Raw genomic sequence first — 27,653 nt, 5'->3', positions numbered from 1 at the left:
CCGCAACTGTAGATGTCATAATTGCACTTCCGCTGCTTGATCTGAGCGTTTTAACTGCAATCAAGTTTTGTTGATTTTAGTCTTCAAACATACTAGCAGTCCAATCACTTCAAACATCATAAACAATCGCAAACGATAGAACAATAGCGATACTTTCTGATAAATCTACTGAAACATTTTGCAGGTTCATTTTGAAATTGTTATTATTTCGTGAAACTATGCCAACAGCAGTGATTTGTAAAGATGTTTACTCATTCTCCTGTGATGCTGTGCAGGTGTTTACCAGGCTATTAATTAATTAGTGTTAAGAGTTTTGGGTCTTTTGTATTAGTCAAAAGCTGTGAACTACTTCTCTTTTCAAGCCCTATGCAGGATATGTGTTATTATTACTATCTGGGGATGAATTTATGTGTTAGTAAGATGAGTGGTTCCCAGGAACAAGCTTCCTATATTAATTTTTATTAGTCTCCTTAGGATTCTGAAAATGTGGAATATTTCATTCCTTTTTTTCATTTCCATCCTTATTTAAAGGTGGATGTTTTGTCATAGAGATCTTTAAACTAAGGCTAAAAATGTCGCCTTGAGTGACACTAAATGTTTTCTTATCAGTGTTTTATGCAAAATCTCCATTTTTGACGTCTACTTGCACTGGCTGTGTGCTGGCAAATGAATGTTACACTTTTAAAAACTATTGTATTTTTGTTATTACCATAATTACGAGCGAATTGTTTTGTATGACATTCTAAACAAACCAACATGCTAGAAGCAGTGCAGATTTTTAGCATGGGGCACCAGCCCATGAAGCAATCACTGAATTGATCAATTGTAGAGCTGTTATGTAACTTGGAAAGATATCGCTGACCATAATAATGGGCACAGATGTGATGATACTCGAACTTCACTTGATAACTTAGCTATAAAATTAGTCCTCCAACAATGTGGTTGCAACAATAAAAGAGTTATTTTCTCTCATTTTGATAACTAGATAATGTAGGAGGGAGTCCTCAGAGGCCCCGAGGTAATTGTGAAGAAAGGAGATAACTTCAAAACGAATAATACAAATTGCACTTGTGACAGGCTGCGTGCACGTGGTCAAATGATTAGAGCATTAGCCTTACTGCTAATTGCTGTATGGAGTCTTTAATATTCTGACTTTCAGAACAGTGATACCACACAAAATCTGAAATTTACTTGTATAAAAAAAATTTTATTGTTAGAAAAGTGGGTTTTCAATAGATCTGAGGCTACCCTTTGTATTTGGGTAAACATGGATCTTTCTTATTTTATTTACAATGCAGTTGAATATGTAGTAGCAGAACTGTCATGTAATTTAAAATGAGCGTGCTGTCGCTATTAAGGAAATATGTGATGGTCCTTGAATACAGGCCTGAAAAGGATTTTGCTCTATATGTACTTTACTAGCCAAATGCCCAGCATTGCACGGGTATCAAAACACAGCTTATAAACAGTGGCAGGTAATGTAGTGGCCTGCCACTTGCCATTAGCCTGGTACATTGCCAAAAAACTAATTTGAGTACGCTACTATCCGTATTGCTAAACTTACTAATGTGAGCCGTGAGAGCAAGCTTTAGTTGCATTGCATTAAGCAGAATGCTATGCCTATTTTAACCAACAGAGTGGCTCATACCGCCTCAGAGTTCAATGCATCTCGCGTAGCTTAGTTGATAAGATATTTGCTCGGCGAGCGGAAGGTACTGAGATGAAATCCTGCATGAAGTGAATGTTTCATTTCTACATTTTAATAGCTCTATAGCTGGACACACCAATTCACAGAATTACAAAAAACACACAAACGCTGAGATTTATATGTATACATAGACTAGTAGTTGGTTCGGTAACCTAGTCATGGTGAGTGAAGATAAATCAGTTTTTAGTTAGTTTCAGTTCTTGTCAACTACAATGTCTCTACAGGCCTTGTATCAATATCTGTCGGAGTACGGACTTAACCTAGCTAGATTCAATACGGAGGACATGGAGGTGATATCAACTTACGTAGAGAGTTTGCTGAAGGCTGATCCTAACAATCCTTATGCTCACTCTACAGGCACCTTTATCTACTTCCATCTCAACAGGTTAGTTGTTCTAATTTATACAAAATGATCAATGCTTGCACACTGTAGCATTGTTACTGCTATCTAATGAATAAAAGATAATTTGAAGTTTTAGAATGCTAGTGATTGACGTGCCACTGGGTTTTTGACAAGAAACTTTTGTTAAAAATAAAATGCTGCAAAAAATGTAATGATAGTCTAAAATTTTGTTCAAATCTTATGTGTTCATATTTAGTTTTGTGTTTATGATTTCTTTTTACTACGCTCAGAAACATTCTTAACAAAATATTCTGCTGAAACTATTGCTCTTTTAGAAGGTGCTTGTAATTGTCAGCCATGATGTCAGAGACAGCTATTTGATATGTACTTGAAATTACTAATTTATCTCTTTTCATCCTGTGAGGTTTACATTTAAAAAGTATTTTTTGCAAGATTGTAGAAACCTATTAGCAATAAGGATTACACATAAAACAACAACAATTAGTAAATATCATCAACTCCTAAATTGTGACATCTAAGGTATTGATCTAACTAACAATTTCTTTTGTTGTACCTGCTAACAGACAACTCTTGATGTCATTGTCGCCTTTGATCTTTTGCTCTAACTAGACAATAGTCAGCCTGATAAACTACAAACAAGAAGAAATGTATCATACTGCAAAAGATGCAATAATTTGTATAATTACTGCTGTATAATTTTAAGATGATTTACATAACCTTATCAATATTTGTTTGTTAATGTGGATGTTTTACCATTGTTATATAAATTGTTAGGGAAGACTAGATTGGAGCATGTCGTTAAGCTTGCCATGTAAAGCAAAATAATTTTGAGCACTCCACAAGCAAGCAGTCATAATGATTGCCTTCAAGCGAATGCACCAGTGGGTCATTCTATGCAAGAAAGAAGTGGTACCTTGCTGTTATTTAGTTTATAAAGCATTGTTGCCATAACCTTCTAGTTGAAAATCTCGTTCAAATAGAAAATTTTATTCAGTTACAGCGTAACGTAAAAACTTAACAGATCAAGTGCCACCAAAATCTGCATTTCTATTAAAAATACTTAAGCAACACTTGACAAATTTTACCTTGCACAAAATGTTACAAAAAGCTAGAAGACTATAACTTAACTGTAATCCTCAAACAACTAACTTTATCAACTCAATCTGCACAAGATACTTATTTTCGCTGACAAACTTGGTGCAAAATATTAAATTTTTTAACCGATTTGAGAATCCAGTGTGTGAGTTTGTGTGTTGCACAGAGGAGTAGTACCAATAGTGAGGATAAAGAATTAAATAATAACACAGCTCAGAGCTACTAGTGGAGCTAAGAAATTTATATTTCTTTTTAAATAATTAAGTGACCCCTAATGTAAATTTCACTGTGAAACTCGGCATAAAACTTTAAAAGTATTAATGAAATTTTCATGGTTTACGGTTGTGTTGTGTGTCACAGGCTAAAAATTTCAACACTAGCTCAGTTTTTATCAGCACCAACCAGCAACAAACAACATGCAGATTACGAGTAGTTTTCATACTATTTGTATAGACAACTCCTGTAATTTACTTGAGGTGCTCAATGTAAGATTTTACTAATATTGTGGCTCACTGGTGATCTGGTGCTTGGAGCACTTCAAAGCAATCTGTTTAAGAATAGTATCTATTTAGTTTTTAAGTGTGTTGAGTCTTAAATAGTTGCTTTATCTAATTCACTCAAGAGCAATTCTATTCCTAACCTTTGTAATCTTTACAAATGTTTTTGACAACCATATGGAAACACTAAAAAACAACACTATTATTCATTTTACATACGATGTGATGTGTTCATTCGTTATTTGTGTAGGCCAGATGATGTACTAGCATTAACAAACAAGACCCTTATTAACCTGCCCTACCAGCTGTCACTCCAAGTCATCACCATCGAGAAGTATCTCCAGATCAAGTTTACAGTCTACTCACTGAGTCACTCGAGCAACCTCTATGTATGACTATAGATTGCTATCACATGCATTTCACTGTCTCAACCTCTATCATTTATGTCTGTTTGTTTTGTTGAAAAACTGGTGATTATTATCTTAAAGGTTGACTTGCAACAAAATTCACATTACAGTTATTTGGTAGCATAAGATTCATCATGTCTTACTCTGTTGTGTTGTAAGTGCCAAATATGTGGAAATGTGATTACAAGCTCTTGAAAGCTCAAAAATGAACAGTTAATCGCAGCCACACAAGACCGCCATTGTTTGGATTCGCTTTCCAAAACGGCTCAAATGGGACGTAGTTGTTACAGGATGGTTTCTGTTTACACTTTCATGCAATCTCATTCGTTGAAATATTTTCACAAATATACTTTACCCATTCAATAAAACCATGTCTATTGTTCTTACGCGTCTATTTTATCGTCATTGTAATGCTGTCACTTTTAGCACTGATATCTTAAAACTTACCATAAAAAATCGTTAAACTTTTTAACCTTAGCTCGAAGGAGTACATATTATTGTCTGATAATCATGACGAGCCTGTTGGTTACCTGTGATAATCGAAAAGTGCTGCAAAAATTATTTGCCAAGTATTGGGTCACATGATCAGATTACGACTTGACGATGAGTCCAAGCCGAAACAAAACTGTAAAGTAGCGAGCATCTATATTTGATACGGGGTCTTCGGTAAAACCCGAAGTGTTTGTCATAAACTAGTGCTACGATAAGTTTTATATTGAGCTTTTTATTGGCCTTTCAATTCATGTGAAAACATCACGTGACACGACGATAACCAAACTGTAATGACTACGTCAGATAAATGAAGAGATTCCAATCTATGGCGGCTTTTCGTTTTTGAGCTTTTAAGAGCTTGTAATCACATTTCCACGTATTTGGCATCTACAACACAACAGGCTAAGACATGGTGAATCTTTTGATACCAAATAACTGTAATGTGAATTTTGTTGCCAGTCAACCTTTAACCAATTGAGATGTATATGTCTTTTAAAAACCTTGCTCCTGAACAGAGGCTAGAACTTCAGCAGACATAATTATGTTTCTATTAAACCACATTTTTCAAAGACAGGTTTAGAATGTTGTGCGCAATAATTGCATATCTGTAGCCAACACGTTTCTTGTAATAACTTTCTTTCTTATTGCCTTACAGGTGAATTACTTACAAGGTGCCCAGATTATTGAAATGGCAGTAGAGAGGGAGGCGGAGGATGCAATGTATGATGTCGATACCCGAGGTGCATTTAGGGCACTTCTCTATAGACAACGCTCTAACAGATACTTTCAGTTTGCTTTCACTGAGAGCTCAGCTATGGTCAGTATAGTGATTCTATTTTATTCATTTCTCTGATGAGCATGTAGTTAGCTTTCACTGAGAGCCCAGCTATGGTTAGTATAGTGATTCTATTCTATTCATTTATTTGATGAGCATGTAGTTAGCTCTCACTGAGAGCCCAGCTATGGTTAGTATAGTGATTCTATTTTATTCATTTCTCTGATGAGCATGTAGTTAGCTTTCACTGAGAGTGAAGCTATGGTCAGTATAGTGATTTTATCTTATTCATTTCTCCAATAGGGTATGTAAAATTGGTAATTCGCAGTAAGATGTAGTTGTGAATTGTCTTGATTTCTTTTTGAAAAACAAGTATTACGCAGCGAAATCCAGGACCTTTTGTTAAATCAGTTTTATAAACTCATAATGACCTACGTGAGGTCGACCTTTATCATTGGCAATGCTTTTCCAAACACATCCCTATTTGATAAATTTATCTGTTCTCTTCCACTCTTTAGATGCCTCTGAAAATGAACAATGAAATATATTGTGCCTAGTTTGTAAAATTCTGTAGTGCTCCTATTCCTACTGTTATATTGTGTAGTTTATTAATTTGCTTGCTAAGTCTGATATTTTGTGTGAACATGTCGTTATATCAGTTGTAGCTGTTGTTCCCACTTTGCCTACATGTCTGTATGCAGACCTGAACGTTGTTAAGAGTTTTCATAATCCTAAGGCTATAACTTAATCAATATGATTTTGGCTACTGGTCTTTTTCAGTTAAGAACAATGGAGACAAAGTCGATAGATGATGTCACAGCCATTGACGCTAGTGAAGGCTTATTTACTACAAACAAACTTTCTCAGTACATGAACAGGCAGTACTTGGTTACTCAACAGATACGCAATGGATCTTATGTGAATTACCAAACAGTGAGTAGATTTTATACTGCAGCGTTTTGAATTAATAAGCTTGCAGGTGTAAGTAAGTGGTACTTTGTGCCTTGTAGCCTGTGCTCCTGAGTTGGCTTCTGGTGTTGTAAAGTAGACGAGCATATGACCCTTAAAGTAAAAAGACCCTGTGACTGATAGCCTGCATTTTGTGAAACAACCAAGTTTTAAAACTTTTAGATGGTCACATGACCCTGTGTATAAATGTCCTTTGACCGTTGACTAGCTATTTGTAAAGCAAATGAATTTCAAACCTTCAATTCAAACCACAAAATTAAATTGCACGGTTAATGCAAGGCCAAAACCGGAAGCGTCGAATGTTTCTAGTTTTGCAAGCATTTTATCGATTATATATTATAAAACTAAGGAATTCTGTAACAAGAATAAGTTTTCGTTGAATCAATAGTGAGATGAGTCAATACTCTATATCTGCTTGCTGAGCTAAGCTAAACAGCAGCAGTCCAGTTCAATTAAGGCATGTTAAAGACTTACTACTCACTTCAAGAATACAGTATGAGGATAACTAATATTGTGTGTGCGTGTGTGTGTGCGCGTGCGCGCGTGTGCACGCGTGTGTGCGTACTTGCGTGTATGTGTGTGCGTGCGTAGCATAATGTATAGCAGAATAGTATTTATTCTTCCACACATATGAAACACATCCTTTTCTATTTTGTCACACTAAAATATTACATCCATCATCATATGTTTCAGTTTATAAACTTTCTGTTATCCCAACTCTTCAATACTATGAGATTACCAACTTTTAAAACGATGTTGTTCAACTCGATAATTCCTGATTTTTGTATTTTGATTTTTTTGGCATGTAACTAAAAACATAACTTTGTTAATGATTGAAATGCCAATAAAACGCTATACAGGCATGATTGAGATACTCAAATGTTTAAATATAGTTTATTTTATTACCAGGCATGATTGAGATACTCAAATGTTTAAATATAGTTTATTTTATTGCTAAAACCTCCTTACTGTTACTTACATGTAAGTGTTATTTGCTGTGGCAGCTGGTTGATAAATGGGAAATGCTGCGTGATGACTCCCCAAGCTTTGACCCTAACTACACCGCAACTGTCAACTACAACCTCAACCTTCTACACGCTGAATATTACCTGTAAGTACTTATTTCTTCTTTTATGAGGGTGTTTGACATTTTCAACAGACCTTAATTGGCTTTTCTGCTCAAATCTGATTTTGTTCCAATCTGATACCGCAACTTGCTATTTAATCTGATTGGTTTTAGCAACTCTATAAGGTGTGTTGTTTTTTATCCACAAGCCTTAGGTACTATTTTCATTTTAAGGCCCTCTCTAGTTGTTATGACCTCCTTTCTGTGAAAAATTTATGTTCATAGGCTTGTGATTCCTTTTTCTTAGTAAGCGAGTTTTTGGTAGCAGCAAATTCACTGCTTGTTCTGGCCTAAACAACAATCATTAGCAGAGAAATATAGAAAGTGCATAATAGTGAGTGGTCGTGTGCAGAGGCAATCCTCAGCTGCCTTATTTTAAAAACTGATGCATGTGTTACCATCATCACCGATAATATCATATCTAGAGGAATATATGCTTCTTTGAGGTTGAAGTGCAAGCATAAAAGTCTTTGCAGTAAAATAGCACCAATATTGCAAAAAAACTTCATTCATACCATAAAAACAGTTTAAATATTACAATTCATTAACAGACAAAAGCACTTTCCAAGTCATTTGGTAGCCCCAAAAAATAATTCACTTATACTACCAACTGATTGTAATCATGGAAACATACATGTAAGTTATTTTATTGTCAAAGTACTTTTTACATAAGATTTGATTGTTAATCTATATAATAGTTCTTTTGTTGACTTGTTTTCAGATAAGAAATAATCAAGTTGTACCTTGTATCAGTATAATCACCTTGTATCTAGTAGAGGCGGAACGAGACAGGTTTTTCAAGTTCGAGACGAGACTCGAGACACCGTCTTGTAAAAATTCGAGACTCGAGACAGTAAAATAATGAGCATTTGGTGATGATTTCACTACACAAGTACTAGCTACTTGGTATATATAAAATTAATAAAACTATTTTTAAATTGAATTTTCACCTAGTGTAAACGATCTAAATACAACATTTTAATAGTGATACGCATGTAGTTTTTGTAAACAAAAGTGACACAAACAGCTCTAAAATACCGAAGTTATATATTCTAAGAATTTTGAGCTTGATTGATCATAATTATTATAAACATATTGCTTTGTACATGTATATTTTTACCATCTATTGAATAATTCTTACTTTTTAATGTAATGTGTAATGAAACCGATAGCCGTCGCTCTACAAAGAAATACCGCAACTAAAAGAACACACGATAACACTTTCATTCTTATCGTTTCATTAATGTTAAGTTTTGTTTGTGAATAAACTGTAGTATGTGAATTATATTTAAATTGTACTCATGAAATTATATTAATTACTGTATACATGCACATGTATATTATTATATTGAGCTAACAAAACGTCATTGTTAACCGAACACGGACTATGGTCGACACCGCCTTTCGTTCGTTTCTCCGTGTCCGGACAAGTTTTACCCGCGATTGGTAGTATATACGTAAAAGAGGCCCGAATTTTATGAAGGGCGGTTGGTATTTAGACACGATACGATAAAATACAGACATTTTACCCTTAATTTAACAAATTGGATTATCCGAAGAGTAATTAGATACGACCCGGTATCTGTTTTAAGGACGCAGAACCGAACTAAAATATAACAGGGCCGTTGTCCGGACTACATGATTAGACTGTGGACAACATAATCAATAGCAACAGGTAGTAACGGACCGGGTGTAACTGTAAAGGCAGTTGCCCGCAATCCATAACAATATATGGAGTTGTTGCTACCGCAAAAAGCCATGTTTTAACAACCGTACGCAGGCGCTTTAGTTCTATTTCCTGTCTCGAGTTTGGCTATAGTTAAGTCGAGACGAGACCGATACGAGACGAGACAGGTCGATACTCGAGACGTCTCGTGTCTCGTTCCACCTCTAGTACCTAGTATCTTTGACTAAAACATTTCCGACATATTGGAATCCTTTATAATTCAATAGCTAACTCCCTTCAAGCATGCCGTTTTCCAAGCTATGAATTTTTTCTGAGCTATGAGTTTTCCATATAAAGTGCGACCACTGGGTGCGAAGGCTAATCATGTGTTGTGAATTGAGAAAACTTACAGACAACCATATAACCAATTATGTAGATTCCATCTCCATGTGTAATACTCTCACTGTCTATGTTAATTTATGACTTACAGTTGTTGGTTACATCTATTCTAGTGGCTATGTTTACTAGCAGGAGACTGTTTATGCCTTTAGGATGCAGAGTGGAGGACAGGAGGAAGTTCTGGGAAACTCAGGTTTCTTGGCGCAGGCCCTAACTCTTCTAACTCGGGTTGATGCCACATACGTCGTACAGGATGTTTGGGAGATGATTGGATATGCTGCTTTCAAACTTGCTGTGGTATATATTTTACTCTCTACTAGAATTATCTGAAATGGTTTTGTTCTGAACTTTCTTCTTAAGTACTTTGTATATCTTACCAATCATATCGTCAGTGTAGCTGATCTAATAGTCTCACTTATTACTGACACACATATTGATTGACATTTACCATGTTGTCACAAAAATGTTTTTAGCTTTTTATTTATAAGTGAGTCTAAGTTTCAAAAAGATTGTTTTTTTGGAAGTTGTGGAACATTTAAGTTCAGAAGGTCAATCTTGTGGTCATTACGAAATACACATGTTACAATCAGCTGTACTTACCTTATCTAACTGACTTCTCATGAGCCCTGTTTTCACAAATGCACCAATCATCAAACTTTCAGTTTCCATTTTTCCTCCTAAAACCTCCATAGACTCCAGTCTATCTACACAGTGTATATGGTTTAGAGGTGTCTCGCTAATGCAGATATATGGTTTATGTATCTGGAGAACCATGACTAGTCGTTTGGTTTAAATTTTAATGGTAATTTATTGCTACTACATGTAGAATTACACAAAATGTTTTCAGAGATTTGTCAAATGTTGCTATTATAGTAAAGATTTTATAAAATAAAATGCTTCTCTCTACCTAAGGCACCTAGAAACTTTTGTGATACGTTTGGATGTTGCTACCAAACAGAATCAATCAACAAAACCAATTTCCTATTGGCTTAAGCAAAAGTTAACAGAATTAGCAATTCTTTTTCTTTTTGAATCTTTTCATTTTTAGGAATGATCGATGATATGTTGTTTTGTACCACTAAAATAATCATCTTATTGGCTGTCAGTTGGTTCAAATTTTTTCACATAAGTTTTAAATAAATGTAGCATATCGCTATATATAAATGCATTCTTATTTGTTGATAGTAAATTTGGTGTAAAAGTTTAATCGTAGAACTATTTCCATCACTCATTTCCTCATTCTACTGTAAACCATTAAGTACGTTCAGCTCATTTTCAGCTGATTGTAGAAACAATTCTGTCATGAACTTCCTGCAGTTGTGATAGGCCTATATTATGTGTCGCTATGTTGTTACCAGAATTCTCCTGCACCTCTTGGTGTGACGGGTCCATCCCTAAGCATCCCGAAAGGCCTCGAGGGTATAGCAGATATGATTAAAGATTCTTGGCCTCCGAATACTCCGAGTAAACTGAACCTAGTAGCTACTATCCAACTCTCTCTTGGAGATATTGAGGCCGCTGAGAAAACACTGGAAGAGGCAGCAGAACGTGTTCAAGATGCTGAAATAGAATGGTAAGATGACATATATACATCTACATTGTACTGTCTAATTCATCTACAATAGATATACCTAGTAATAATATATATCTAGCTAACTGGGTTTAGTGTAGGGAAATCCACCATCAAATTGACAGTGGTAAGAATCAAACCAAATCAAAGCAGAACGTGTTCAAGGTGATGAGATAGTGGTAAGATGACAGAATTACAGCTGCTACTTTAGTAATAGTAACACTAGTAATAATCTGTATGTATTATAATTTACAGTTATGTCTAGTTTGGTACAGATGCTTGCCAACTTTTGTTGATTTTTTGCATCATCATGTTTTCTTTTGTTCTAAATTGTTGTCTTAAGTTGTTTTAAAAGCTGTTTTACACTAAGCTTTTAGTATGCAGTATTAATAGGAGTTTGTAGTTGGACCCTCAGGCTAATTAAGTAATGTTTGTAATATTTTTGTTTGTCAAAATCTTTTAATTAGTTTCATCATTTACTGGAGTATCCAGGAAAACCGGGCAGCAGCAGCTGTATCAAGTAGAAACATACAGCATTAGCATTGGTATGGAGGAAATGGGACTTTTGCTCAAACGTTTTGATGCATGTTACAAATTCAGAATTTATCCTTTTTTTGCTATGACTTGTGGCTCAACAAATTTTAAGTAAAAGTGGAAGAGAAACTTTGCTACATAGCAGCTACATTTACATGTTTGACAGTTGGGGTTCACGAGACCCTTCAATCAGATTTTAGTGATTCGAACAAGAAACAAAAGATGTGGCTTACGAGCATTTTTTTTATGTATTTGGAAGAAAAAGGTATTGTCTGTGCAGTTTCATGAATGAAATAATGCTTTCTTTTGTATTTTTTTATTACTATCAGAGTTTTATTAACTGTGTATAAGCATAAATAATTTCTTTTAAATAAAAATAGCAGTGCTAAAAAGTCTCACGCCAAAAAGTATAGCGTCAGAAATTCCTACACTGTAGTATAAGGCCCCAAAGTGTGAAGATAAAAAGAAAAAAACAAATTTTTTAAAATAAAGTAAATAAACTTGCTCTAACCTTTGTTAGGTTAAACATGTAGCTGGGTTATTTGTGTATGAAGGCTAAAGATAGCCAAGGCTGCCATAGAGAGGTTTGATGTACCAGTGACTATAGAAGAGTTGGAGCCTATACCGAGTGAAATTCCTTCTACTCTAACATATGACAGTGAAGATATGAATGCTGCTGAACAACTTGACAAGACCTGGAATTGGATGCCCCAAGTCACACCGAGTTAGTTTTAGTACTGAGTTATCAACTCTTGTCCATAAGCCATATACTGGTAACTATGGTAATTACATGCCAAACACTTCTTTCAGTTCAAGTGGGCTTCCTCAACCACTTTGTAACTTAACAAGAGAATAAATGTAGCCAATACTTCTTTATGTGTCCAGTTTAAACCTGAATGTCTTGTTATTTCAGGCTAGCTAATTCAATGTTGGAGTTATCTACACTTTACGATTATTTTTATTGATTCATTTACCTGGTGAACCTGGCCAGACTTTTCAAAAATCCTTTGGAAAGTTTTATATTTAAAAAAAAACAAGAGCATTTTTATTCTATTTAAACTAAGTTTAACTTTGTCAGTTGAACTGATATCACTACCAGACTGTACCAAGCACCTGCATGCAGAAGCATGGTTCGATTACTCAAATGCTTTGGGAAAATTCTACTATGCATAGTCATTTTTTCTTCTACAGTAATGATATTTTAAGTGTAGACTAAGAACCTAAGGTTTAATATTTGATCATCAACCAGGCTATTGCTAACATTGCTAGTGGAAGTAAAGCACTATGTGTAAGCTTGTAGCATCATTTTATCATTGCAGTGGAGCCTTGCACAGCTTATCGCTGGATGTCTTCAACAGATGATTGGCTTAAAAAAGAAAAGACTTCCATGTATTCTAATAAGACTGTCAGCTATCAATCAACAAATGCATTTTCTTGTCAGCTCAGGTACATTTACTAAAGTTACATAAAAAGTTTACAAGAATGTAGTTGAGAATCTTTCGCAACATCTAATACGAGGCTTTTGTTGGTGGACTGCTAAAACTAAAGGTAAAACAACTCATTAAAGATGAACACACACCAAATTTTCGTAGATTTTATCCTGAAGTATTGATATTTTGCTATCATTTGCAATTGTTTTTGATGTTTGAGGTGATCTGATTGCCAGGTTGTTTTTAGAGGGAAATCGATAAAATTTGATCGCGAATAAAATGCTCAGATCAATCGAAAGTGTGATTATAACATAACATCCACGATTGCAAAGCGATCGACAGAATAGAGGCTTGCAACGCTTCAACTAGCAATGCAATAGCAGATATCAGCTATATCAACGATAACAACTAGTGACATCATTTCACACATATTTTTCTTTTGTATGTTTTTATAAGCAATCACGGTTAATCGATTTTAGTTTAGAAGCATCCTGGCAATCAAATAACCTCAAACATCGAAAACAATTGCAAATTACAGAAAAATACCGATACTTCAGGATAAAATCTACAAAAGAATTGCTCAAGTTTATCTTTAAATGAAGGAAGTAGTTGACTAGCATGATAATGATCTGAAAGTCAGCTCTGTTGGTGATATAGAGTGAGGAACTGTTGATTTGCAAGCAAGTACTTGCTGTTGTGGTTAGACTGTTTGGTTATCGGCTTAGCTTGTGTCAGCGTCTAATGATTTACAATATCAAAGTCAAAATCATATTAGAAATATTAAAGTGTCGAAATATCAAACATGTTAGTTATTCTAATCAGTTCACATGGAATAGTTTTACAGTGAACTGATTGTCAATACTGTCATTCACTTGATACCAGCGCTCTTTGCTACAGTGAATGGCAGTTTTACTTGTAACCCTGGGTGAGTTCAACATTGCATTAATGAAAGGTAGAAATTTTGAGGTGAATATACAAAATTAAAAAAATTAAAAGGTAATAATAAATACTAATAATGAATATATTAATAATGATATAATTATGATAATAGCACTAGTAATGCAGCTGATATCAGTAACCATAGCAATAATAATAATAATAACAATAATAATAATGTTTTATGAGAATGATGCCTAAAGCTGAATAGCATTAATCGTCTCAATTTAATATTCAAATCAGGCTCTATGCCTTGGATCAACCAGTCTCGTAAATTGCATGTTTTTTTAGTTCCATGTATATGTAAGTTTAGGAATCTTTGGATCTCAGGCTGAGCTTCAACCCTTCAAGTACTAGAAGCATGCATCTGTTTGTGTAGCCTTTAGCTTATGGTTGCTTGTTGTTACCTACTTTATCCTGATGGAATTATATTAAAACTCTCAAACAACATTCTATTGATAGGTGCCTCTTTGAGAGAGCATTCGAGTGCAAGTCATTCACATTTGGCTTCAAGCGCTGCTTATTGCACAGTGAAACTTATGATGAGGTTGACCCTGCTAAGAGATTGAGTGTGGAAGATGAAGTTCACTATGATGTACCCGAGTGTCCAGAACGTATGTCATACCCGTTCGCTGTTCTATTGTTTATTTTTAGATTCCTAGTGCTGGCATGCAATTGCTAAACAATGTTTTATAGTCCTTTGTCATAGAGGCTTTATCAGCCAAACGGTTTTAAAAGTTTTTCATAAATTTGAAAACAATTGCTTTTCTTGGCCTTTCAATTTTAGACTTACAAAGCTTTTTAGAATATGCTTCGATGCTTTAGATCTTTAGGGTTGTCATCCCTTGTCCCAAAATGCAGTTAATTTATTCCAGTTATTTCACGCAAGACTGAGGTGCTTTGAGACATGAACATTCTTGTTGAAAAAATTTCATCTTGTCAGATGAAATGGCATTTTGTTATTGGAAAAATTGGCATCTCAATCGTACTGACTATTTTACTGTATTTAAATGGAAATTTCTATTTTCTAGAAATTGTGTGCTTGTGCCTCATCAGGCACTGATCATCAAGCTATCAGCACCTGTTAATGTGTTGATTGTATAAAATTTGGTGTACCCATTTAACACCCGCCTTAGCAAAGTTACATCTCACAAGATTTTATTGTCTGTATAGCATTGACGAATTTTATAATTTTAACAATGGCATCGAGAGCTGTCTAGTTCGATCGAGAGTTCCATCGGTTATTAGATAGTAAGATAGCTTGCTATTTGTTGAGACCATATAATCACCAGTTTCTACAATGCTATAAACATCAAACTGTTCTATACACTGAGCCAAGCATTAATGGCACATACATTCATCAAATGTGGTTCTGATGGAACTAGCAAGGTAAACTTCTTTGAAAAGTCCCTAGTGATGCTAAAATCTTATGGATTAAGTGAAAACTTTCCAATTTTCAAGTCATCCAGACTGTAGCTTTCTAAGAACACAGAAATTGAAAAAAATAGCATCAAGCAGTTTTGACCTCGATATGAAATAATTTCAATATTCAAATTGAAGGACAATAAGGTTTGTAGGATCTCAGGCTTCAACTAAACATTATTTGTAAGCCCATAGTTTGAAGTATCTCTGTCCATACAATTAACTTAGATGTGTCACTGGTTCATCGGCGCTGATTTTTTGGTATCAACTAAATTTTACTGGGATCCAAATTATTTAACATCTCACGATTTGGTACTGCTTATCATTACTGGCCGATTATAATTATTACTGAAATCATTTTTAAAAGTTTAGTTTAGGTTTGCTGGTTTTAAACATAGTATTGTAGTTTGCAGCTCTGTAGTTTTTGAACGAGTTTGTATTTTAGAGTTTGTGAGAACTGACAAACGAATTTTAAATATTGCATTGTAGTTTGCTTCATTGTCAAAATAAAGCTTTGAATAATTTCCTAGTTTACTTAAATTCCTACATTGCAATAATAATAAGTATGATATCTATTCTTTGTTCTGCTACAAAATCACTCTTTTATTTCAGTGCTAAACTGTATGAGGCCAAAAGCCTTAGCACCGTAAAAATATAACTAAAACATGAGCGTCAAAGCATCAGCCCCAAAAAGCACCAGACCCTCCACTAAAACATCATTTTACTCTAACAACAAATTTATTTTATTTCTTTCAGAATCAACTAATGCCTACTCTCAGCTGCTTCTTGGTGCCAAGGCTATGAGCAATGGACTGATGGCTTTTGCCGAGGATAAGTTTGAGAAAGCAAGCGAGCTAGATCCACTCATGACTTTGCCCATGATCCTCAGGGCGCAGCTAATCTCGTGAGTAGCCTAAGTTTCTATGGGTTAGCTTTGAAAGCTCTAGAAAATCGGCACCACATTATCAACCTTGTTTATCCAAGTTTGAATTTGGATATTAAGCTATCATAGTCTACAGTAAGGAATAGATGTAGAAGTAGGTGCTCTGAGTTGTAATAAAGTACTTTTAGATATTGTGATATGTTGAGAGCAGCTGTGGTCTAAGGGTTTAGAATGCCTGACCTGCCAACAACAGGTTCGGTTCAACTCCCAAAGGCAATCACTGCATGGTGGTGACAGGTATGACCTCCAACCTTAAATTGCATCTCTGCATCTCATTGAGGTTCCTTTACCACAAGACTCAGACACGTCCATCTAAGATCACAGAGCCATTGTTTGTGCAGCAACAATCTTTAAAAAGTTTATTTTTTTCAAAATTGTCAAGCTGATCCTTATTTTACAGTTTCTAGTACAAAAAACTGTACTAGCAAACTAGTAGTTTTGTCTTAAAAACTGCTATTTTGTAAAAGCTGGTACAGTTTTTACTAGTTACGGCCTAGTTTTGTAAACTGAAGGTCAGTTTTGTAAACTGACTTTCAGCTTATAGTTTCTTAGTGACAGTTTAACTCTCACTTTTAAACTGTCACCTAGATTAGATGCATAACAGCTGTTCTCTGTCACTCTTGTTTTTTTCTTCCTGCAAGCCTTTTGCTATGCTTCTCCAGGTTTTTATTATATCACTGAACTGTTTACAGCAATGTTGGCTGCTCCTCTGCAAATATGGAGGCGCTGGAATTACTAAGTGAAGCTGGATCAATGAAGAAGACTGAGTTCGAAGCGAACCTGTTCAACGCAATCAAGAACACGATAAATGGCAGCCGGGTTGATGCTACGAGTGACTTCAATGTGAGTTTGACCGTTGCTATTCACAATCTGAGCTCCATTAAAAGGCACATGCTTTCAAGAGATAAAACTGTCAACCCTATGGTGAAATTTTAAAATATGGAGTTTTATGGTTTGTGCTTTACATCAGTAAGTAATCAGGGTTGTTTAAAATGCTTGCTAATTAATTCTGGAGTTGCTTGAAGTTGACCTACATTTGCATATTAAATACGCCGTAGTGAGTCTGGTCTTATATCTCTTCCCTCACGAGATATCTTTAACATCACTGAACTTCACTCTTATTATAGTAAAGATTATTCTACCATTTTGGAAGGTAGTCAATTAGCTCAGTTGGTAGAAGTCAATCTACCAAGCTCACTGTCATGAGTTCAAGACCCACTCAAAGCATTCCTTTTTGAAGCACTCCAGTTACTGCCTATATTAGTTCCTCAGTGCAACTAATTTTAAGCAAAATTATAAGGTCAGAGTTCTATAAATATATAGATATATAAAAGAGCTTTATGCATCTGTACATGGTTGTTACCTCTAAACAGCTTATTGAGACGCACATTGTTTAGGAACATAATATCTTATATTGGAATCGCTTCATTTTGCTCAAGTCAGTCCATCATGTACAGCAACTTTTTCTTGTTACTATCACTAAATAAAGTGTTCATAGATAAATAGTTAATATATTTCCTTGTTTATCTTTTTTCTAATAGTACATAAAATGTATTGTCGATAATATAAAGTGTATTTAACTTCATTTGTACTCCATAATTACAAACGCTCTCAATTGGATGTATGATTTTATTGGCTGAATTTGTGTTCCTCGTGAATATGTACTCTGTATCATTTACACTCTTTGGAACTCAAGTAATACGCAGTGATCATAAAAACATATTTTCACCGTATTTAAGTATAGTACTTTTATAGAAACTTCAAGTGTAAAGGAAGATTGTTAATCACAACTGAGAGTAAAAGCACGGTGTACACACTCTATTTCCAAAATAAAAATCAAATTATAAAAATGAATTTTTTCAAATTCCACAGAACGTCACTAAAGTTAAACGCCAAGTTTTTTGTTCATCATTGAATGTTTATCGTGGTCATAGCTGAAGTTATATCAATCGCTGTGCGTACCATTATAACAAGCTTTAAGGGATTACAGCTGTATAGCTTGATTTTTCATAATTTATCAACTCTACCAGTAGCAGCGGGCACGTTAAGTGATAACAAGGCTGCTGCTCTATCCCCGAACATTGAGCACTCCACTAAGTTCTGCTCAGTCCTAAAGCTGCTACTATGTAGAATATCAAAGTACATTCTAGATTGTATATAACTTCAGATGATATGATGAAACCTTTTCTATAGTAACACAATATTCTGTCTTATTGCAGGACATTCTAGAGACTATGGATGATAGCCTAGTTTCCTATCTGAAGGCGAGGCTCAATGGAGAGGTTGGTTATCAAAACATTTTAATAATAGGCTAGTTAGAACTTGATAAGAATGGTTAGTTCTTGTTTGTCTGCTGTATTGGGCTCTGAGTTATAGGATGAGATTTGATTGGTTAAAGTTGTGCCAGTCATTGTATATGCTGCAGAATTCTTTACACCTGATCGATGCAATAGTTTTTGCGCAAAATAACTTGAGTTTTTGCGCTATGCTCTTCATTTTTAATATGGACAGTTTTGTGTTGTGTTAGTGACTGTTATAATACGTTACAAACCAGATTCAGGTTCAGAGTGCATACTGTGTTTTCTATTTCTCACTGAGACTTTGTGTCTCCTTTTCATGTATGTTAAACATGGTTAAACATTGTGTCCCGTAAAAATTATAACCAAAGCTTAAAAATTGGATGCATTTAAAAATGTTCAAAAATAAAATTATATTAGTCATGCAATAATGTTTCTCTAGCACTCTCATGTAGTTAAAGATGGACTTACACAAAATCTTAGTTGATTTTATCAGAAGGTATTGGTATTTCTTATCATTTGCGATTTTTTTTATGTTTGAGGTGATCTGACTGCCAGGATGTTTCAAGATTACAATCGATAAAACTTGATCTTGGTTCAAATGCTTAGAAAAAAAATACGTGCAAAATGACGCCCCTAGTTGCTATAGTTGGTATTGGCTATTGTGTTGAAGTTCTACTTTGCCTGTCTCTTTGTAATTATGGACGTCATAATCGCATTTTCGCTTGATCTCATCATTTTAACCAAGATCAAGTTTGGTCAATTTTAATCTTGAAACATCCTGGCAGTCAGATCACTTCAAACATCCAAAACAATCACAAATGATAAAAAATACCAAAACTTTGCGATAAAATATACTACAATTTTGTGTCAGATCATTTTTCATACAGCTCCTTTCAACCCTTACAAACAATATCAGTGCTTTTTGTATGTTGGTCGAATTGTCTTTAGTTTCACTTCCATGATATTGACAGCCCTGTAAGATGTAGTGCTACTAACCTACTAGTATTATCTTGGGCATTTCAGGAAATCTCTGATCCAACCATTGCTGCCGATTACATTTATAAAATCAGTCAAGATGTTCTCGGGTCAGCAGATGATATTGCAGAACTGCGACTAATCTCACCCGGATCAATCATGCCAAGGTAAACACGATTTCACTCGCATCACAGCAGCATTACTGATCGAACAGTTTATTGAGTCTGAAAATGAGAGGGTTCATCTGGTTAACTTGCATGGTTTGAACACCGGTATTTGTGTACCAGGGTGTGGTGTGAATATTTGTGCTTTGTACAATCTCATCTCATTTTAGAAAACAAACATTTTAATGAGACTTGTCATAAAAACAGTGTTTACATTAATAATCGGCAAAAACCAAGCTATTCAACGCCCAATCATAATCTTTATGTTTGGCCATTTAATATTAAGCAGATATGAGAACTAAAAGTTTCTATCACTCAACTATTTTTTAGTTTTTAGCAAGACAAAAATTTTTTTGCTTTCAGTCGTATTTCTGCAGCTGCACAGCTTGCCATTCCTCGCTAGTTATTTGAATATCAAGGTTATATTTTTTGTGCGGCTACAGTCATATCTCAACATACCAGCTTAATGCATTCCGGAACTGCGTGCGTGTGTCAATTTTTTTTCCAAATCAATTCTTTTTATATAAAATAACTAAGTATATTCCTATCATCTAAAAACAGGATATTATAATGGAAAAATTATTCTCACAATTATTTTGGTTATTGTAATTCACCACCTACGCTCACGAAGTAACGAATCTAGTTGTTATGATTTGTAATAAAATGTAACATTATTATGCACAGTGCTGTATGGAGTTCTTACCTTCAAGACATGGCATATTGTATGGCATAAGTTAAAAAAACATTTCAATTTGAAATTAAATTATTGTCAATAAGTAATAAATGTAATATATAAGCGAGACTGCAGCCACCAACGCCGTTGTGAGAGAGAATTGACGACAATACATTCAGTATGCTACATTTTTGTAACCCTAAGTAACATAACATGAACTTTAATTTTAATTTAAATGAATTTAGCTTTAAAATATGTCTTAATCTGTCGTTACACAAACGTGAGTCTAAGTTTGTTTTCATTTTCGGTTTTGTCATTTTTTTTTCTTGTTTGGCTCTTTTTGTCTTGCTCTTTAACTCACTCTCGTCTTAACCCCGCTCTACGCACTCAAGTGACCTCTCACATACTCGGCCACCGAGTGACTGCATTGAGAACCATCTGCATGTTTATATCTCAAAGTTGTCTCGTATCTCAAAATTCTCTCAGAAGTTAGACATTTGTATGTCGAGGTATGACTACCATGGAAAAGTATTTGTATGTCGAGGTATGACTGTACCATAGAAAAGTATTTGTATGTCGAGGTATGACTGTACCATAGAAAAGTATTCGTATGTCGAGGTATGACTGTACCATAGAAAAGTATTCGTATGTCGAGGTATGACTGTACCATAGAAAAGTATTTGTATGTCAAGGTATGACTGTACCATAGAAAAGTATTTGTATGTCGAGGTATGACTGTACCATAGAAAAGTATTCGTATGTCGAGGTATGACTGTACCATGGAAAAGTATTCGTATGTCGAGGTATGACTGTACTATATAAAAGTATTCGTATGTCAAGGTATGACTGTACCATAGAAAAGTATTCGTATGTCGAGGTATGACTGTACCATAGAAAAGTATTCATATGAAGTCATCACTAAGTTTGTTTTTTTTTTCAGAGTGTTTGAGATATTTAGACTGTATCTGCAAGGAAACTGGGAGGAAGTTATTGTACATGCTGACTCTATTAGTAGTGACTCTTCTCAGATGGATTATATCGGCAGCAATGAAGACTCTGATGATCAACAGTTTATCATGCAGCTCAAGCATTTTGCTCTACTCCAGGTATCACTGTAGTTTGTGTGGATTATCTCTCTTGTCACATATCTACAAATTTCATTGACATTAGTCTGGTGTTCACACTGACAAGCACAGCGAACAGGTCTTTTTATTACACATATTTCAATCATGTAGACATAGTAAGAGAATTATACTAATGTTGAAGGCATTTGTAACAATGTAGGAATGTGAGCCCAAAACTTGCTTATTAAATCCTTTCAGCATAGTAGGCTTAGCATGCTTTGTATCATTTAATTTACACCACTACGAAATACACTCTGCTAGCTATTTAGTATCGTTTACTGTTGTAAAATGTGACTGTATAAATATATAGTATATGCTTCTACTGCATCAATAATATGTTCCGAGAGCATAGGCATTTTATGGATGTTACGTTATACGAACCGTATAACATGTAAATTGTAAGTACATGGCAAGTACATGTAAATTGCCTAATCTGTTCCAAGACTTTCTCAAACTCACCCCTTTGACCCTTGAAAATAGAAAAAATTAGACCGAGCTTTTTAATTTAATGACTACACAGTAACTGTAGTATTATTGATTTGTACCAGTAAGTCTTTCTTTTTTCTGATCAGCTTCACTTGGTTTAGAGTTCATGAGTACAGTAATTTTACGTTAAGGGGAGTGCACACCTTCAATGTCAATTTAAATCAATTTTTTTTATTTTTAAATCAGCAAGGCCTATGCTACAAGTAAAAATTTTCTAAATGACACAAATATATTTATTTACTATCGTAAAAGCTGTGTCTGTCTGTTCGTTTTTCCAAAGCCAAGGTAAGAGGTTAGATGGTAAAAGATTGATTTTAACGAGACCCTGATTTGTGACATTCAGCTTTGTAGACCAACACTCCAACATCGGTACCAATCGACCTCCTTAAAATATTTCTGAATAGTTGTGCACCTACTTATACTCTGTGCTTTATCGACACTCCTGATGATCTCTCACTACACACTAGACTACCAGGGTACTATTATATATAGTAAAGATATATAATAGTACCCTATACCCAAATGCAGCAAGAAAAAAACAGTATTTTTAAAGCGAACTATGCGGCTCTTTTCCATTAAAATCGCATTTGAGAACTTGTACTGACTTGACAGTTTATCCTATACGGAATTTGTTATGTAATAAAAAGCAAAAACATAACATAAATTCTTAACTTTAAGTGGAATATGTCTTGTAAGAGGTTAACATTATAGGAGTATTTACTGTAGTTAGTGAAACTGTAACTTTATCCAGAAATCTATCATAAACCTAAACTACTGTACCTCTATGCATATATATAACACTAATGATTCTTGCCTTGAACAGATGGGAAAATTCACAGCAGCAAATGACTTGTACATGACCTTCAGAGACAAAGAGAAACCAGGATCATACGCGTATGCATCACAAATCTACACAAGCATGATACCTGGGGTGAGATCTCAAATATAACACGGTTACATCTATGACAATGTGTGTGTCACATCCATATACATTTATTATACATTGCGTTATGGAAATACACTTATTACCATTGCAAGTCAAAGCTATCTGAATGCATATGTTAAAACTATATTTTTGTCATGCATGATCAGGTGAATAGAGGAGATGTTGAGGCACCAGAAGTGCTCGGCGAAGATGACACCTGCTCTGATGAGTCAAAGATAGCCGCATTGGCCATGCAGGCCTCAGAAATCTACGTTGATCCTCAACTTGACAGCTCACGAAAGGCCAGCGCAGTAAGTCATGACCTTCTCTAGCCTCTAGTTGTTTAGTCTATCCTCCTAGTAGTTTTGCGTATTCTATATGAATACTAGTGTACTGCATGTACATCATATCATATGCATAATTTGTTTCATTTCACAATGGTTAGTATTTAAAGAATGTTTTATTTTTAGAAAAATATGTTGGTGGAAGATTTTAATGCCATACAAAGCTCAAGAGTGGAGGCATTCAAGAGTGCTTGGATGGACGTATCAGATTTCTTTTACAGGTAGTTATGGGGAGAAATATGACCATGCGTACGGTTAACACTTCATATTTCAGTTATTTCCACGTTTTTGTGATTATAAGCTCTATTTCAAATGCAAGAGGTATGCATGGGTGTTTGATAGTTTGAAGCCTGCCGCTCTGAAAGTCAATATGCTATCTAAGCGTGGGCAAGTCTTTAAAATAAGGTCAAACAGCGCCTGAATTGATAATTGCTTATTATCAATTATATGTAACAGTATAGTATACAGGCTCTTTATTCTGTTCTAAGTGTACAAACTAGTGAAATAGCATAATTTGTATTCAAGTTGTTATAAGGCAGTGATTTATGCAGTTTTTATTAACAGTTTAGGTAGAGATGACAATTCTGAAGCAGTAGAGCGGATTGCTAGTAGAGGTCAGGACTTTTCTACAGCTCTGGCTCCGAGCATTGTGAGGGACTTGGGTGTACAGATCATAAATCCCAGTGAACTAGTGGTGTGGGGACAACTCAACTCAGGGCAGGTTCTAGGGGAGTCAGACTTCAAGAGACTCGAAACTGAGCTCAACGCTTCAATGCAGCAAAGAGCAGGTTAGTGTAAATAGACACCTGCCAATGGTCCTTGTGTGCCACTGGCTGTCAAGGTCAAAATTACTGGCCTCTCTATACTGCACTTGTGAAAGTTGCTTTTTGTTAGCAATCCGGTTGATGCCAGTAATGAGGTAAGGTGCTTCGCGGTACATCATAGAACTAACGTAGCAGGATGAGTTTGTCTAGCAACGTGAAAATAGTGGACATTATAGTACCGAATGGTTGTAGTTACTCTCTGGCTCAGATACGCCCTCCTTAGAAGATGGAGAGAAAGTGACGAGTCAAAACGTAATGCTTCAATCGCTGCGGCTGGGGAAATTGTCACCCTCTGGTCAGATGCCGATGAGTCATCATTTTATGCTGTGAGTCTCCATCTATAACTATCTTATACAATCAGCTCATAACTACTCTATACAATCAGCTCATAACTACCTTATACAATCAGCTCATAACTACCCTATACAATCAGCTCATAACTACCTTATACAATCAGCTCATAACTACCTTATACAATCAGCTCATAACTACCCTATACAATCAGCTCATAACTACCTTATACAATCAGCTCATAACTACCCTATACAATCAGCTCATAACTACCTTATACAATCAGCTCATAACTACCTTATACAATCAGCTCATAACCACCCTATACAATCAGCTCATCTCAAGTTTGAGTTTTCTACTCTATGATGTGTTCAGTTACAGTGTTGTGTCGATGTTGATCTCCTATATGGTAGCCAACAGTATGGTATAAGTAACACAGACTTTCAAATCAAATGTTGGGAAAAACTAAAAGAGGGTAGTTGAAATGAGTTGCATTACTCTATGAAAGATATGAGCTGCATTACAATATCAAGAGAGAAATCTTTGCTCGATTTTCATCAATTTACGATGACCCATCATCATTTCCTCTTCATCTATGATTTTCAAAGTTGTCATCGTTCGTTGTCTGACTAACTATAGCTATTCAAATCTAGCAATGAAAAATCTGTATCACAAAAGATTTGGTCTGAAAACTTCCCGTTCATAAGGCATCCTGCTCACCCACTGAGCAACAAGGTCTGCAATAGATTCACTTAGCAATATGAGTCATTACCTGGGTTAAAATACACATAGTGGGTTTACGTTATGCGCAACGTCACTAAAGCTTGCTCTCACAGTTCTTATTAGTAAGTTTAGCAATACGGATACTAGCTTACTAAAATTAGCCATTGGCAACTACATTACCTGCCACTGTTTATAAGCTGCTTTTAATACCCATGCAACGCCGGGCATTCTGCTAGCAGTATAATATACAGGCAAACTAGTGATTTTACAAATACTAATAAAGTGGTGTTTTGAAGACTATGTTTTTATCTGACATCAAAAGCTTCATGATTCCCAAAAATCACCAAAGGATTTGATATTGCTAATAGGTGACTCACAATATTATTATGTGTAAAACAACTTGCAAATTTTAGTCAATATTTTTTGCACATTTCAAGTTAAAAAACTATTTTGTGCTCGTGATACTTAGAAACATTTACTTTGTGACTCGAAATCCTGTGCATTTTAGTTCTAGTGTCACTCACTCTGTAAATCGTAAGGCGTGAGATAAATAGCTAGTACATGACTGTATTGTTTATATGATTGGCAATATCTCTTTCAATGGTCGCAATTTTCGAATCGTCCACCTTAATCGTGTACCCAATCTCTACCAAACAACTAATTCGCCATATCATGATGCTCTGCTATAGACAACCAAGTTCCCTTATTTGTATATTATTAAAGACATAGTTTGAAGGAGCCATGAGAGATATAATGGGCTATGTCATGTCACTCTGAATGTTAACAGAGCTTGTAGCTCATCTATTTCTTCCGGATTTCAATCAAACAGGTTCAAGTAGGCTATGCACAGGATGTTCAGGGTTTTCTAATTTCTAATAAAGTTATAAGATTATGAAAGCAGCCAATGCCTAGATATGCCCATGTCAGCTATTAAAATACACTGCTAGCATATCTTGAATATGTCAAAGAGGGCATGACAAGTCAAGAGAGGCGAATACAAATTGTCCTTTAACTCAAACCCTTAGATGAACAACATTGTTTCTTGTTGAAGCTACAAAATTCTTGTATCCTTCTAAACTCTTTTATATTGAGAGCACAAGATATAAGTTTGAGCATATGCTTTCAAAAACTGCCTCTGGTCATGTAGAAATGCTTTCCGCTCAGTTCAGCCTGACTGTACAAAAACATAAATTTAATTTACGACAATTTAATTAGTAACGTGTTCACTTGACAAATCAACTTGTTAATTCATCAAGTAGTAACTTGTTAACTTCAACTAGATGTATTTAGCGATTTGTTTTCTCAAATTTAAAATTCAATTTTAGTTCCGTTAAGTATTGGGCTGAAGAAATATTTTTGTTTAAATTTGGATGAGTAATAATACTTTGTGCACAATGATCATGGGTAAAGGTGTGTAAAACTAGTTAAGGGAAACTATGAAATATATATACAGCAGCTAAACTTGCTGAAGTAATCTAGATGGTTTTAGCAAGGCCTCTACACACCACTGCTAGTTTAACATACACTGCAGGTATTTTCAAATAAAATTAAATTTTGGGGGATTATGGGTGGTGTCAGTAGTTACTTTGTCCTGTTAGCTCTTTCCGAAAAAATATTAAATTTAGTCATTATTAATTTTATACTTACCATACCAAAAGATGCACTCAACAATTGCAGTGCTAAGTAATCTTTTATCAAAAGAGATTAGAGGTATACATACATACGTATGTACGTACATACCTACATACGTACATATGTACGTACATACGTACATAAGCTTGGTAGTTTCAAGTTTTTTGTATACATTTTCACTTTTGCATTTAGGACACCATATTGCAATCTTGTCTTTTTAATTCTTTATTTCTTGTCACAACATGTATAACATTTTTACATTTTTTCTTTAAAAACTATTAAGGATTGCCCCAGAAAAGTATATACATAAATATAGTAATTGCATGCTCCTTTCTTACCAGAAAGATTCAGGCAGGACGAGTCAATTATTTTAATTGGCTGACTTTTCTTTTGATTTTAATGATTTAAAAAAGACCCTCTCAATCAACTTTAACAGTTTTTCTATGAGTAATTTTTGTTGGTAATTTGAAAATGAAATATATCTGCAATTTCCGCTTATATATTATATATATACTTACATATACATAATTTGCAGGAGGCTCAGGAGTACCAGCGATATCCTGATCCCTCAAGTGATGTCACAGTAGCGTACGCTACTGGCGAGTTGCCAAGTTGGGCCATTTATCTCATCATAGGATGTTCAGTAGCAGTACTGCTCGCCTTGATAATCAGCTGCATTGTGGTATGTGACTAAATGCTGCTTCACGATGTATCGTCTTGTGCCGATGGTAATTCCACACCAAATCGGTAATCATTAGTGATAATTTTTTTTTTACTAATACAATTCTATCCGCGCCGTTACTTCAATGAATAGTACTCAGCATAGAGTTCTCATTACATGAATCGTTGAAACGATGGA

At 35.0% G+C, this 27,653-nt stretch overlaps 1 protein-coding gene across 1 annotated transcript in view; it reads left to right on the top strand.

Moving 5' to 3' along the window:
* LOC137394022 (uncharacterized) overlaps nt 1-27,653 on the top strand; it is a 39,416-nt gene that overhangs the window by 9,636 nt on the left and 2,127 nt on the right. The window contains exons 8-28 of the mRNA XM_068080737.1: nt 1,933-2,093; nt 3,915-4,053; nt 5,219-5,380; nt 6,119-6,271; nt 7,312-7,418; nt 9,651-9,795; nt 10,857-11,071; nt 12,157-12,326; nt 12,922-13,048; nt 14,431-14,582; nt 16,147-16,294; nt 17,026-17,176; nt 18,553-18,615; nt 19,657-19,775; nt 21,386-21,551; nt 22,879-22,986; nt 23,148-23,291; nt 23,451-23,545; nt 23,889-24,112; nt 24,341-24,474; nt 27,330-27,476. Coding sequence (XP_067936838.1) covers nt 1,933-2,093; nt 3,915-4,053; nt 5,219-5,380; nt 6,119-6,271; nt 7,312-7,418; nt 9,651-9,795; nt 10,857-11,071; nt 12,157-12,326; nt 12,922-13,048; nt 14,431-14,582; nt 16,147-16,294; nt 17,026-17,176; nt 18,553-18,615; nt 19,657-19,775; nt 21,386-21,551; nt 22,879-22,986; nt 23,148-23,291; nt 23,451-23,545; nt 23,889-24,112; nt 24,341-24,474; nt 27,330-27,476 — 3,030 coding nt within the window. The remainder of the gene's footprint in view (nt 1-1,932; nt 2,094-3,914; nt 4,054-5,218; nt 5,381-6,118; nt 6,272-7,311; nt 7,419-9,650; nt 9,796-10,856; nt 11,072-12,156; nt 12,327-12,921; nt 13,049-14,430; nt 14,583-16,146; nt 16,295-17,025; nt 17,177-18,552; nt 18,616-19,656; nt 19,776-21,385; nt 21,552-22,878; nt 22,987-23,147; nt 23,292-23,450; nt 23,546-23,888; nt 24,113-24,340; nt 24,475-27,329; nt 27,477-27,653) is intronic.

The sequence above is a fragment of the Watersipora subatra genome, chromosome 4, assembly GCF_963576615.1.
Source record: "Watersipora subatra chromosome 4, tzWatSuba1.1, whole genome shotgun sequence".
Classification (NCBI taxonomy): Eukaryota; Metazoa; Bryozoa; class Gymnolaemata; order Cheilostomatida; family Watersiporidae; genus Watersipora; species Watersipora subatra.
This window is presented reverse-complemented; position numbering and strand designations above follow the sequence as displayed.